This window comes from Magnolia sinica, chromosome 17, assembly GCF_029962835.1.
Source record: "Magnolia sinica isolate HGM2019 chromosome 17, MsV1, whole genome shotgun sequence".
Classification (NCBI taxonomy): domain Eukaryota; kingdom Viridiplantae; phylum Streptophyta; class Magnoliopsida; order Magnoliales; family Magnoliaceae; genus Magnolia; species Magnolia sinica.
The window spans coordinates 19,224,169-19,239,428 of record NC_080589.1 but is presented as its reverse complement, the minus strand read 5'-3'; the positions used below and the strand labels follow the sequence as shown (position 1 = coordinate 19,239,428).

The following is a 15,260-nucleotide window of genomic DNA, read 5'->3' as shown; positions in this document are numbered from 1 at the left end:
GCATGGATTTATCTTATGAAATTTAAACATTAAGTGTTTGATATGTTCCAGTCCTTTTATAATGAAGTTGTCAACCAATTCCAATGCCCCATTAAAGTTCTTCTCTCTGACAATGGGGGCGAGTATATGTCGAAAGCTTTCTATCTCAGACTTCTTGCCTAAGGACTCCTCAACAAAATGTTGTTGCTGAAAGATCGCCATCTTCTTGAGTTACTCATGCTCTCCTCCTTGGTATGAATGTTCTCAAACGATTTTGGGATGATGCTTTACTTATTGCCGCTTTCTTATTAATAGACTTTCGTCTCGAATTCTACAAAATAAGTCTTCTGTTGAAATCCTACATCTTCATGACAAAGCATTTCCCTTATCGCCCATAACATTTGGATGCACCTGTTTTGTTCACAAACTTGATGGTTGTAATGACAATCTAAGTCCTTGATTAGAGAAATGTGTCTTTCTAGAATATTTCGATCCGATCTTAGAAGGGGTATAAGTGCTATTTTCCTTTGACTCGTAAGAAATGTGTCAGCGAATGTCACGTTCTTTGAGGATGTTTCAAACTTCTCATCTGAAAGGGGTTTTCTACATTATCCTCTTGCCAATTAGGGGGAGACTGTTAAATAACTCCATTCCTCTTCCAATTCCCTTTATTGATGAATATTCTCATTCTCTTGAATCCCTCAAACCATTTTGTGTGTATCAACCACGGAAGAAATCCCCCACTAATCAGCCTCCCATCATACCATCTACTTCTCATGAAGATCCAAGTAATATTTTTCCAACTTTTGATGATCACCCTATTGCTTTATGTAAGTGTACTCATTCCTGTACTTGTCATCCTATCAATCATTATGTTTCTTTTCAGGGTCTCCTACCCCAAGGCCTTTGCTACCTCGATCTCTTCTATCTCTGTTCCTTGGACTCTTAAAGAGGCCCTTAGTAGTCCTGACTGAAAGTAAGCTATGATAGAAGAAATGCGTGCCCTTGAGTAGAATGATACTTAGGAACTAAGTTTTCTTGCCTAAGGACCAGCGGACTAATGGGTGTTGCTGGGTCTATTCCATTAAGTACCTTTGTGATGGGTTGATTAACAAATACAAGGCTCGATTAGTAGCCAAGGGCTACACTCAAACATATGGTGTGGACTACTTTGAGACCTTTTCACCTGTAGCCAAGCTCAATTCAGATTGCGTGATCATTTCTTTGGCTGCAAATTTGTCTTAGCCATTATTCCAGTTGGACATGAAAAATTCCTTTTTACAAGGTGATCTTGTGGAGAAAGTCTATATTGGATCTGCTACTAGGTTTTTTCTTAACCAATAGCTCGCATTGGGTATGTCATCTCAAGATGCCTATCTATGGCCTTAAGCAATCTCATCAAGCCTGGTTTGACAAGTTTAGCTGTGTATTGTTAGACTTAGGCTTTGTTCATACTCATTTGGATCACTCTCTCTTCATTCGTCGGCGTACTACTAGGATCATGGTTATGCTAGTCTATGTATATGACATCGTCCTAGTTGGCGATGATGCTGCAAGCATATTACCGACCTCAAATCCTTCTTTCAAACGCGATTTGGGTACTCTATGCTATTTTCTTAGCATCGAGTTGGCTAGATCCAAGTTTGGGGTTGTTCTATTGCAGGCTTTGCAGCGGAAATATGCTCTTGACCTCTTGGCTGAAACTGGAATGCTTGGATTATCTCCAGCTGCCGTTCCTCTGCAAGTTGCTCAGAAACTTGGTATTGATGATGGCGACCCCCTATCGAACCCAGGCATGTATCATCGTTTGGTTTACCTGACTATTACCCAAATTGATTTTTCTTATGCAGGAATAGTGATCCAGTTTATGTATGCTCCTCGTATGGCACATCTCACTGTCGTATATTGGATCCTTCGTTACATAAAATTGGCCCCTAGTAAAGGCTTACGATTTCAGCTACATGGTCATCTTGATATCTCCGATTAGTATGATGCTGATTGTGCAGGTAGCCTTCATGATTGGCAAACCACATTTGACTACTGCACATTTTTCGATGGCAAACTAGTCACCTAGAAGAGTAAAAAGCAGTCACTAGTTGCTCGGTCCACTGCAAAAGCTGAATATAGAGTAATGATACATGCAATGTGTGAACCTATGTGGCTCTAGAGGTTGTTACGAGAGCTTGGTTACTCTTCTTCTGATCCTATTCATCTACACTATGAAAACCAAACTGCAATTCATATAGCTAGCAATCCTGTGTTTCATGAGCACACGAAACATATTGAGATAGATTGTCACTTTATTCGTGAAAAGGTGGCTGCTATGGAAAATTTCACTCCGTTTATTTGTTCAGGTAAGTAGTTGGCTGATTTGTTCACTAAATTTCTTGGTCGGGATATCGTGTGTCATCTTGTAGACAAGTTGGGCATGATTGACATCTATGCTACAGCTTGCTGGGGAGTAGTGAAACTGTATCTATATATCTTCTTGCCCCATTTCTTTGTGTGTGTAGTTTGTATTCTCTGCTGGAGTACCACACACACGTGTGTGTGTGTTATGAGGAGTGTGGGGTTGTAAAATCACAAAACCCCAACCATTTTCCCTCTTTTTGCTCTTCTTTTCCTCACCTCTTTTTCTTTTCATCTTATTCTTCTAGAATTTTCATCTACTATTATTTCAAAAAAGAGTACACATAATTCATTATGCAATGCAAGTACCTAGAAAAAAAAATAAAAATACATGTACCCACTACATCCCACCAAGACCTGACCCCACCCCCAAAAAAAAGAAAAAAAAAGAAGGAAATAAATGTCTTTTTATTATTTATTTATTTATTTATTTTATTTTGATTATCTTTTGTAACCTTCCACTGGTTGCCCTGATATCATTGATAAACGTCACATTCATCGGTGATATCAAGAACTTTATAAAGGAATTCTGATGATCTTTTGTGGTATTTCAAAATATCGTGCGATACCGTCGATACAATGCAATATTATTGGTGATACCAAGTAGTTTTATAATTCCCGGTTGTTTTGTATTGGGCACCTGCAATATCGATAATACTGAAAACACTTGAGTTCGGGTAGACTGAGAAGTCGTGACTGACACATAAACGAAGCTTAAGTTTTAGTCACTGTCTGCTAGTATTTTGATGAACAAGATCAGCATATGTTTTATTCTCTATCTTCCTTTTGATTTGGTTTGGAGTTCTTTGCATAATTACTTCTGTAAAGTCCTTAATATGTCCTAGACCAAGTTGCAACAATTGGGGAGCATGAAAAACTGGAGCCAAAAGATGGGGATGATACTGCTGCTTCAGAACCAAATATGGATGGCCTGACTGGAAACTGTAGAGAAGCAAAAAGTGACCTTACTGACTTTTTTCCCCTTGCTCTTAGCAACATGATATTTTTGCATCATGTTTAGTTATGTATAATAATTAGCCCATGAAGCCTGTTGCTTTTGCAGCCACCAAATATGCACCAAATGAACAGTGACTCCTATTATTTATATGTCAATCTTGTTACAATTTCATAGCATCATAATACTGATAAAAAACTTTACTTGGGATGAGTTCTTCTAGGCCTTATATTCATGTTTATTATTGCTTGAGAGCTTTTTTTTGGGTAGACGTACTAACATACCCTAGTCTTTTTTTTTTCCTTCCCCTTGATAAGTTTACATGGTCATGTCCACAATGTTACATCTGATTGGATAGTTTGCATGTCTTGATTATTGTCTTACACTTAATTTCTAGAACTCAGAACTTTATGCTATCGGCTTATCCAAAATTATGTGGTCCCTCATGTTTGATTCTTTGATTTGGGAAGCTCTTTTGTGGAGAATAAAGAGCAAGCCTTGATAAATCAAAACTGAAAAAGGAGCCATTTTTGGGATGGTGCCATAAAGTAAGGTGGCAAAACAGATGGACAGTGTGGATATACATGTCTTGTTACATTTATAAATGTTATGCAACATATTTGACTATAGTTGTTTGAGTTCAATCGGACAACGCATAGCTTAGGACCCCATACAAATGAAACCTATTATGTGCACTTCTTTTTTGGGATTTTATGATTTAAAAGTGTGTATTAAGGTCTTTTTAAATAATCCCTGAAGTTTCATTGAAAAATTCAACCATTTCCCCGATGTTTCCCAAAAAGTGCGATAAATTACGCGATACAAACAATATATCCCATGTGATAACCAATACGTATCTGTATCCCAAGGGCGCGATACATTGCGCGATATTGATATTTTGAACATTGCTTCTTGGTATGGGCTGCGGAAGGTGATGAGCCAAAAATGACTTACATCATGTGGTATGGAGCGTTTGAGTTCCTAGTAATTCCCTTTGGCTTGACTAATGCTTCAGCGACGTTCTACACCCTTATGAACATGATCTTCCACCCTTATTTGGATTGCTTCCTGGTAGTGTACTTGGATGACATCATTTTCTATAGCAACAAGTTGGTGGATCATGTGGAGCATCTGAGTACGGTCTTATGTATTGAGAGAGGCCACTTTTTATGTGAAAAAGAAGTGCTCCTTTGCAGAGACCAAGGTTTACTTCCTTGGGTACTGGATCGAGGATGGGAGGATATGGATGGACAACAAGGTGTGGGTGATTTGGGAGTGGGAGATTCCCGTCGTTGTTGGCTGGTTGTGTTCCTTCCTCAGACTCATTAACTACTATTGGCAGTTCATCAAAGGCTATTTGGGGAGAATTGCTCCACTCACGGACCTATTGAAGAAGGATTGCAGATGGTGATGGACCAGTGGATGCTAGGTTGTGCTCGATGGCTTGAAGCAACCCAGCATGGAGGAGCTAGTCTTAGTGTTGCTTGATCACACTAAGCCATTCGAATTACGAATCAATGCATCTAACTTCGTTGGGGGAGTGCTCATGTCGAGAGGATCTTGACTTTGGCAAAATGAGAAAAGACGGCATCAAGAGAGACTTTATTGATCTCCACAACCTTCCCAAAATGAGACTCAATCTCAAATAGAACCAATTCGGTTTAAGCATGACAAGTACTCCCAAAAGTCCGAAACCACGAACCCCTATTGGAGCATCAGACAGGCACCATTTCTCACCTTGGACTGCTGCATAACTTTATAGAGATTGGTATCCTCTGAAAATGCAACCATTTCCTCCCTGAATCTGAAGGTCAGGAGGAAGCTGGAGGGGTTAGGTGAGGCACAAACTCCAGAAGCACCATATGGGAAAGCCCTCAAAGCATCGGAGACCTCAACAAAAGAGATGACCATGAGAGACCGAACCCACCAAGCTATGAGCAAACTCTCAGGTACTGTTATCAGCAACCAACTTCAGGACCTTAATGAACCCCATGTCATCCTCTGGAAAGGAGGCAGCCACAATTTCTTTGAATGCCCTAATATGGTTCTCTACAAAGTTCTGGTCATATCCACCAAAAGTGGCCCTAGAGGGAGTCAAAATCCATGAAGGGTCCATGTGGTGGCTTACCACCTACTTCCTTACCTGTATCTCTCGCCTCTTCAACCATTATAACCCTCCCCCAAAACCTCCTACTGTCCATGACTCTATCACCTTCAACACATGATCAGCTTACCTGAAATGAACAAAGGCAAATCCTCTTCTTTTCCCTATGGATGTGCTCTTAGGAATGAAGGTATTGACAATAACTCCAAAGCCACCGAAGACCTCCTATAGATACATCACAGAGGTTGCAAATGGGATGCTAGTCACGAAGATGCTGAAAGGGCCCCTTTTCTTTCTGTGATTTGCACAAGTGTCCAGTCCCCTCTCCTCCCTAGCCATCCTCTTCTTCCATTGCAAGGGGATCAGTTCAAGTCCCTTTTTCTTTCTCTGATATTGCATGAGTGTCCAGCCCCTCTCTCCTCCCTCGCCACCACGTGTAGGTTTTCAATTCTCAAACAAAGCATGGGTAGTCGAAGATCATCTTTATGGTCTTCATTTTACTATTCAAAAGCATCGGACTCTTGCCTTCCACTTTCCCAATTGTATTTGCGTACAGACTTTCATTTTCGTTAGAAGGAGAGTTAATCCAGTGGATCTTGAAGCATCCAACAACTCCACATACCAAAATTACATATGGCCTCTTGATATTCTTCTTTTAGGGATTGGATAGCCTTGAAATTGCCCAGACTATATGGAGTTTTGCCCTTTCCTTTTGTTTTCTTGCTGTTATTCTATAGTTTTGCTGGTAAATGAACTTGTGTGGTTTCATCTGTAACAACCATCATCATAATTATCATCATCCTCTCCTCTCTATCTATGGCAAGTGAACAAGCTTCAATATCCTTTCTCCATTCCCACCACCTCGACCCAAACCTTTTAGGTTTTAGATCCACTTCTTGTTGTTATTCTGTAGTTTTTTTTCCGCTATATTAGCTTGAGAGGTTTTATCTATAACATCATCATCATCATTATCATCCTCGGTTCCCTATCCATGGCAAGTGAACAAGCCTTCATATCCCTTCTCAGTCCTCTCCACCTCGACCCAATTCTTTCAGGTTTCCTCTCATCCCAAAAGGTGATGAAACTAGTGCCTGGCATGCACCATTTTAGTGTTTATTGCTTTTGGGTTTCTTTGTAGAATAAATGGTCAGGACATCATTTTTGCTATTTATTTTTGAGGTAATCACACTTGTTGTCCTAACCTGATTTCTTGGCGAGTTTCCATATGTGGAGTTTTGATATGTTGGCATTTCTTTACTGGCTAAACGTCTAACATTTTAGGTGTTCGTTTAAGTGTTGGCCACAGTTGATTTTTCATATGTTGGCATTTATTTTTGGCTTTATAGCTTGCTAACATCAGTAGCAAGCCTCATGTGAACTAGTTCTTTGGGATGCTTAATTGCTCCATTTTTTACTTTCTTAGATATGTATTTTGTTTGTAGAATAATCAGTGTTTTAAATAGCGGTAGCGTGACGCATAGCGCTCAGCCCTCTATAGCGTGTAACGTAAGCTACACGATACTTCTATTTTTTAATTTAAAAAAAGGACATATAAGAAATAGTGAAAAAAAAAAGGGAAAAAAAATATAAAAATGCCTAAAAGATGATTCATTTTATCAATTATAAGCATGTTCAAAAAAGTTATTAGTTATCATTTATCAAAAGCCAATTTACATATATAAGCCAAATCAAATAATTATCACATCAACAACTTTCAAAGCAAACCACTTTAATTAATAATGTCTAATTGAAACTACAAGTCACAATTATGAAAAGAAATAAAAATCCCATAGGTTGAAAGTATCAAGTATAATACAAGTGTCACATTCCTCAACATTAGAAACAAAAAAAAATACGTGAAAAAAATAATTAAAAAATAAAATAGTAAAAAAATACATTGTAGCTTATGCTACGGATGCGACATGCTACGTAGCTGTAGCGTACGCTTCGACCGCTACAGGGGATTTACGCTATTTAGGATGCTACGTAGTGCTACGGCCACGCTACGCTACAGGTGCTATTTGAAACATCGAGAATAATATGATTTTTCTTGACTACTCCTGATTCTAGTATGGATCCCAGAATGAAATATTGGAGCAGAGTTGGGGTCAAAACAGAATGAAATCGACAACTTTGACTATGATCTTTTTCATTGCATGACTAGTCATCTCTTTTTCAAACTTCATGAGGCTAAATGATGATAATGAATAAATAAGAAAAGAAAAACCTTGCAGGCTAAACTTCTAACTTTTTAGGGTTGTGTTAAGTCTTGGCCATAACCAAGTTTTGATATGTTGGCATTTCTTTTTAGCTTTATAGCTTGCTAACATTAGTGGCAAGCATCTTGTAAACTAGTTCTTTAGGATGCGTAATTGCACCACTGTTTTTTGAGGTGCCTTTTCTTTTTTTGGAATGATATGATTTTCTTGAATATTCTTCAACTGAACCTCCACTCCTATTTCTTGTTTCTTCAGGAACCTCAATTTCTATGGACAGCACCCCAGTGATGGAAGGTTCTGGAGTCAGTACTAGAAGTACAAACTACTCTGATAATGTGATGGCTCCTTCAAAAAGACGTACCAAGTATGTTCACTTCACCTCAATTACAGTCCAATTGAAATCGTGAATCATCATCTGCATGGAACAAGGGACATTCATATCTGAATATTCTATTGCAAACACTCACACCAAATGTGTTGAACTGTTCGTTTTGGGCTCATCTCTGTCTCATGCACTGTCATGAATTTCATCAACATTTAGTCTTGTAAGAATATCGAGCTATCAGCATGCTCTGTATTGTTCTTGTCCCTGATAAATATGAGATCCTTCTTATCAGAACGTAGCTGTAGTGGTGGACCTCAATTCCTTTTAGGACAATGTTCTTTCAAAAAATTGATGTGGGTCTGGCTTTTTCTACTTGTAGGATAGCAGCTGAGCCCTTGCCACCAGCAGACTGCCTAGAAACAAAACATGGTGTAACAACAGAAATGAGAATAAATTGTCAAGAGGCTCTAACCTGTAAGGATGGATTTTAATTTCTTGATTTTTTTTTTTTTTTCCAGCATCCTTAACGTGTCATTTTTAATAAAAAGCTTAGCCCTTGGAGAGAAGGTCAAATCCTTACCTTTTGCTTTTTTGTTGATAGCCACAGTTTTGTTCATCAACATCATCATCATCTAAGCCTTATCCCTACTAACTGGGGCTACATGAATCCTGTTACTCACTCTACTCTATCATGGACAACATCCACTCTATCACAGACCATATCCCCAAAATTTTGTTGCTGCACAAAATATGTGTTTGGAACTCCAGAGTAGTTTGCCTGGCTATTCTCATAAGCGATAATCTGTTCGTATATTTGGGAACACCTTATGCTTTTAAGTGGTCTCCAGATGCTCTAAACGACTGGTTTAACTGCAACATTTTTAATTTTTATTTTTTTAAATTTTTTAAATTTTTTTAATTTTGGATAATAAGATCATATTATTAAGAAACTGCACGACAACTGTTGAAGCAGCAAAGAATACAAAAAGACAGCAAAACTATTAGCCCAATCCAGATGAAGCACTAAAAGCATTTACATAATTGACCCCAGCTGCCCATTCACAAACCTCCCTCTTAATGTTTAACCACAACATTGAGTCCTCTATTCATACAAATGTTTGGTAGCTACTATCTTCTTTCAAATTTAATATCTGCCAATTTTACTGACCAGAAGATGCTCAGGGTCATTTGGATGTATGGAAGATAACACTTAAGTGTTTTCCTTCGAACTTTCATTAAGGATGGAAAGCTTGATGCATGGGAAAAAAAATCCATAAGAACGTGGAAATTGTGTTCTTTCTGCTGGAATTCATATCTTCCTAGGAAAAAAAAAAAAAAACTTTCTTCTCAAACTTAGTTTTCTTCTTCTCTCTCTTTCCCTCCCAACGCTCGTTTCACTTTCACAACCACCCCTTCACTGGAGCCCTCTCACCCTTATGCTTGCAGGGATCTCTGTCCATACAGGACATACTCTCTCCCTCTCCATCACAGGCAAGTCAGGAAAGAGATGTTTAAACTTTTTCCTTTTTAATCTGTCGTTTGGGGATAATTTACTATGGTTGAGAGATTGTATCTCACTGACTGCGTGTTTTTGAAAGATATCATATAATGCTTTGGCCATGAAATTGCATCTGATGGCTTTTATACAATGCTCCGTCTGAAAGATTTATCCAATCAAGGTGTTCTAGGGATGAAGTATGTGTATCTGCCAAAAAGGATTTAACCATCTGATCAAGCTATTAGTTTGTCCATGTTGGGCTCGTAAGTGGCGGGGTCCCCCAATGTTGATATACTGGGACTCATTGGATGGCGCATGCACCAAAAAATTGAGGGATATTGAGTGCATGCAAAATGTGGCCCTCATTGTAAAGATCACGTGGTGTAGAGAGTGGGCAGATCCACTCGTTTTGCAAGACAAAACATAGAAAACAATAGGTAGATAATGGTATGACTCATTGTACAGGTGAGGCCCATCTAATGAGAGTCTCTTCTGATTTTCTTGCAAGATGATCTCCAAGGTGGAGCCACATTTTTCACAGATTGGATTTCCTGCACGTGATATACTGCTGGGAAATATTGCCCTATATATGAAATTCACTTACACGGGCCCATATTAAGTATACATGTTTGGCCCACTCGATGGGTGGACCAGGCCGAGACTTCAGATGGGGCATTCTTGGAGTTGAAGCTGAAACCATTCATGGCACATATCTCACACACATGCGGCACATTAGTATTTGATGGGTGGAATTGCTCTTCATGGAATTTGAAAGCTGTTATCTAAACACTGTTATTAAAGATCAATGGAATTCTTCTGTTGTCATTTAGGCTACAGAGATTTTTCATAGAAATTTTCTTCTGATGAAAAAAATTCATGGAAATAAAATTCTAATAATATTTCCATTCCATGCATCTAAGTGCCCCCTTATGATTGAAACCGTGTAAGCAGTTTACTTCTTCTCATGACTCTTTAAAAAAACGTCTGCTTTTACCCATAGAAATTATTGTGAAGCAACAATGTTCACATCCTTTTTCCCATAGAATTAACCGCTTGAGAAATCCTAATTTTAGCTACCAAAAGGCATGATGCTAAACTAGTGAGTCTGGTGACACCCATGTTTCTTCACGAAAAATTAGCATAGATTAAAAAAAACACAATTTCACGAACATAACATTCACATAAATCAACAGCCCATGTTCCTTTCCCATAAAGGTTCTTTTAATTTGGTGGAAGACGCTATATTTTTGCCATGACATTCCACACACTGTTAATTTACATCTTAGTCAAAAGAAATGAAAAGATCCTACCTGTGAAGGGAGACTACCTCTTTCAGATGGTTATTTCTGTGGAATTATTTAGGTTTTCTGCACATTTTGAAAATGCTTGCATGGAACTTTGGCTTGTAGTCTTCAAATAGTCCTTTATCTTTGGTTGTGAAAGCAAAATACCTCTAAAGTGGTTATTCTCATGGAGGTTTAGGTCATCATGAAAATTTTGAACTGAGGTTTCTGTGAAAGCGTTAAATCCGTACTAAGTTTAAGGACTAAGGAGTGATGTTCTTTACAGTCTGATTTTTTTTTTTTCAAGGCCTGTTTTGTAAATTAATTTGGAACTTTACAAATAATACATAGGATTTGAATTCAGAGGACATTATACAATTGCCCAATTCTTTTGGTTAATCGTTTGCTCAGAGACAGTGAGAATCTATTTTTAATGGATGAGATCATGGATTGTTATTCTTCCTGCAATCATTCAGGCAGAGAGTTTTCAAGGAGACCAGTAGCAGGAAGAGTGAATCCCAGTGATGCTGCCATTGGATATCAAAAGGCTGGACAAGTGCTCGGACATGACCTATCAACTGCAGGGCATCTTCTAACTGGTAAGTAACATAATCTGGTGTTGAAATTCTCATATTGAAGCATCTTGAGAGGATAAATGACCAAGTCATCTTGATAATTAGAAATGTTTAAATTATCCTTGTTACTTTAAGTTAATCATATGTTTTTTGCAATTTTGAAAGATGGACTGATATTCTATTTGACAGTATTGCTTTTATCTTGTGGTCCTTGGATCCTGTTTTTGGCATTAGATGTGTCTTCAGGCTGATGAACCAGATCATAATCATAGCTTTTTCTCAACTTGGCTGTTGTGCAATGCTCCTCTAGCTCAATTTACTCATCTCGGCTATGATCTGGATCCATTAAATACCTCGAAGTACCCGTGTCCAATATAATGCAACACGGGTATTGGATCTGTCATCTGTGGAATATTTTCCAGCCTTACCAAATAATTAATATTTAATTAATAACTAAAATGGTAACTTACTAAAATGTTTTAGTAATAACATTTTTTTTCCCTTTTCTTATTGGAAGTAAAGAATTTTTATTAAAAGAAAGTGCCAAAGAAAAATCTAAGGCAACAACAGCTATGACCTAAACAAGGAAGACATACAATCAAAGGACTTTAAACAAGTGGCCCATCCCCCTACATCTAGCTTTGCCCTTTTAAAAACCACCAACACTAACCTACTCTTATTCCAAAAGCGCCGATTGTTCATTTACACCCAAAGAGCATATAAGATTGCCATCAAGACAAGCCACCACACTAACCTTCCTCCTTTCTCAACCCCTCCATACCATGCGAAGAGAAGATCTTCAATTGACCCCAACATCACCCACTATACCTTAAAAAGATCGAGGAAGCTCTCCGACACCTTTTGAGCAAAAGGACAATGCATGAAGAGATGAGTAACCAACTCCGTATTTTTCATGCACATCATTCAAGTGTTGGGAAGCATCATTGACATTTTCTGACGATTGTCTATTATGAGCACCCTCTTCCTACCCACCAACCAAACATATTTTGCCATCTTAGGAGGGGTGTCATAGAACCCAAAGATAGAGGTGCAATCACTCTTCTCTCCCAACAATGTTCTCCGAAGTAGCTTGTAGAATGAGCAGACAAAGAAGCACCCAACTTGTCCTTATTCGGTTATTCCACACCATCGCATTCCTCTCACCCGAAGATGGGTAGTAGCAATGAAGAAGCTCTAGAAGCCTAATGAATTCCTCAACCGACAAATTCGATTGACAAAGGGGGAGCAAACAACTACAACCCTATAATATTATTATTATTTTGGAAAGATGTAGAATAGCATTGGGCAATAGGAATATTCATTTTCAGAGATAGCTAAGTTGAACTTGGAAACTCAATCTGGAGTGATCTCTCCCCTATTTGCACATCCTCCCCAAAACAATTCGACTTTACCATCACCAAAAGAAAACGTAACCCCCTTTTTAAACTTAATTGCCAATCTAGTAACCACCTTCCACGGACCGAAAGCCCTATATAATGAAGAGTCCTTAATCCACCATCCCCTTTCTTGAATGCCGTATTTGCTTGTGATTGCCTCTTTCCACAAGCTCCCTTCTTCAATGCCGAACCTCCAGGACCATTTGTTTAATAAAAGCAAGGTTTATAATTTTCAGATCTCTTATTCCTGCTTTCCTCCTCCATTAGGCTTGCATACCTCTTCCCATCTCAATAGGTGAAATATTATTTTTTCTTTGGTACCTTGCCACAAAAAATCCCTTCTCAACCTATCCAAGACAGATTTTGGACAATTAACGAGAGACATGAACTAAAGTGGCATATTTGACAAAGCTTCTTTTGTTAACGTTAGTCTAACGTTAGTCAACCACCCGAAGAGAGACCTACTCTTCCATCTCAAGAGTTTTCTTTCTATCCTTTCGATTACCTTATCACACAGATGCTTTGTAGGTTTCCCAATGCACAAGGGAAGACTGAGATATGATGAGGGGAAAGACCTCGGGCCACACACATCCACCAATCTTGCCACCCCACCCTCGGAGATACGAACACCAAGCATCTCACTCTTAAGGATATTAACCTTCAAGCCCAAGATCACTTCGAAACATCTCACAATTTTCTTCAAATTATCCACCACGTCATCGTCTGCATTGCAAAATAAATGGTGCCTTTGGTGAACTGTAGCCTCCCCTAATCTCTACACTTTATGGGGCCTTTTTTGTTTTTTGTTTTTTTAGTGGTACTTTATGGGATTGGCTTAGGTGCAGCGTATTTTACTAATCATATTCAAAATAGGAATTTTTGTGATTGCTTTGCGAACATTTTACCACCAGATGCCCACATGACATCAAACTTTCTCCTTTGCCCATAGTTGGAACCTTAATTACACGATCCTTCTAAATTGGTGCCGCTCTCACTTTGAATCACGCTCCTGCTCCTACTTCCTAGGCATTTATGCTTGCCCACATTTTGAAATTGTCACTTTGCGGCTCCTATTAGATGTGTGTGCCATGGAAAGGCAATGATCCATATGTTGATGGATCTTGTTATCTATGACCACTTAATTGAATGAAATATACTTTGTTTTTCATCATTAATTGTGTGGAAGTTATTCAGTAAACATGTTTAGCTGGATTATAGGGGTTCCTTATGGATTTATCTTGTGGGTCCATGGGGAAAGAACATGGTGTGCCCTAAAGGCCGTTACAGGGCTGTAGCGTCATAACGGCTGTAACAGTCGTTATGCAAAAAATGACCTATAACCGTCATTAATTGCCCATTGCACCCCTTGCAAAGGCCATAACAACCTCGAAATGGTCTATTACGAGGTAGATATAGGATTTTCGGGTTTTTTTTTTTCAATGTTACGGGGCAGATATAGGTTTATCGGGTTTTTTCTTTTAATAGAAAAAGAGACCGTAACAACCATTACGATCCGTATCGTAAAGGTAACGATGGTGGTTGTCATGGCCACCGTTACTGTTATGGAATACCTTGGGACACAATGACCACCATGGCCAAGGGAGAGCGTTTTCATAATTCTCAAGTACCCTATATTCCGTAACCACTTCTCAAGTTTGGGCAACCCAAGATTAGTTTTGTGGTTATCCTGTGTGTTGAACCAATGACGAGTTGGATGGATTCATCTCTAGCATTGGTCATCTCCCTTCTCCGCACAGGAGTATAATTGTTCACTTGTATTTACGAGCACATGTGTTGGCCTTGATTGGACATTCATATTGGTGGATTGTATCAAGTCTCCTAATTGAGAGGACCATCATGCTCAGATTGGATTGACTTGATTGTGTGCTAGCTTTGACTAATCCTTAGCCTTGAGGTCATGGTTATCATGGTCTTAGTATATTGGGCCCTAACACACTTTTTGAGGTTACATTGGTGGCCAACATACAGTTGTTGTTTGGTCCACTTATTAGGATGTAGTGGAAACATTTCATGCATCTTTCCTTGACCTAGTTGTGGATAGATCGTGTCGATCGGACTGTCCATCAAGTGTTTTAAACTTGGCCAACACTCTTAATTGTTTTCAAAAGGTTTATTGAACATTTGCAACTGTTAAATCATTTAGCTACATTGTTAAGGTGTTTATCAAACTTGAGACATCTGATGGTTGGATCTTTTAGTGCTCTACTTCTTGTGCTTACATGGGATTCTGGCCCAAGGATGGACACACAGGGAGTGGAAGGATTTGGGTCAATTTAGGCACATGGATAGGTGGGATTGCAGACTTTTGATGATGTAGGGTAATACCGAAGTTTGCGAGGGTGTGATTGTGAAGTACCCTGAACTTATCTTATAAATAGATCCTATCTTTAGAGTGGAGGCTAAGAAAGCGCCCTCCCCCTGTGGACATTCCCACTGTTTTTTTTGAAAGGTGACACTACCAGGGCCTGAACCCTGGACCACTCACACACACTACA

At 38.8% G+C, this 15,260-nt stretch overlaps 1 protein-coding gene across 14 annotated transcripts in view; it reads left to right on the top strand.

Annotated features, from left to right (window-relative positions):
- The window catches only part of LOC131230412 (SCA7 domain-containing protein SELMODRAFT_431321-like), a 98,795-nt gene that overhangs the window by 63,751 nt on the left and 19,784 nt on the right, over nucleotides 1-15,260 (top strand). For 13 of the 14 annotated variants that reach the window (XR_009164022.1, XR_009164023.1, XM_058226332.1 and 10 more), the window contains 4 exons: nucleotides 3,234-3,347; nucleotides 7,922-8,030; nucleotides 8,371-8,465; nucleotides 11,249-11,371. Coding sequence is in view for 12 of the 14 variants with exons in the window: in XM_058226332.1 (XP_058082315.1) it covers nucleotides 3,234-3,347; nucleotides 7,922-8,030; nucleotides 8,371-8,465; nucleotides 11,249-11,371 (441 nt within the window). In the remaining 2 variants the exon portion in view is untranslated. The remainder of the gene's footprint in view (nucleotides 1-3,233; nucleotides 3,348-7,921; nucleotides 8,031-8,370; nucleotides 8,466-11,248; nucleotides 11,372-15,260) is intronic. The other variant, XM_058226331.1, reaches the window with a different exon arrangement.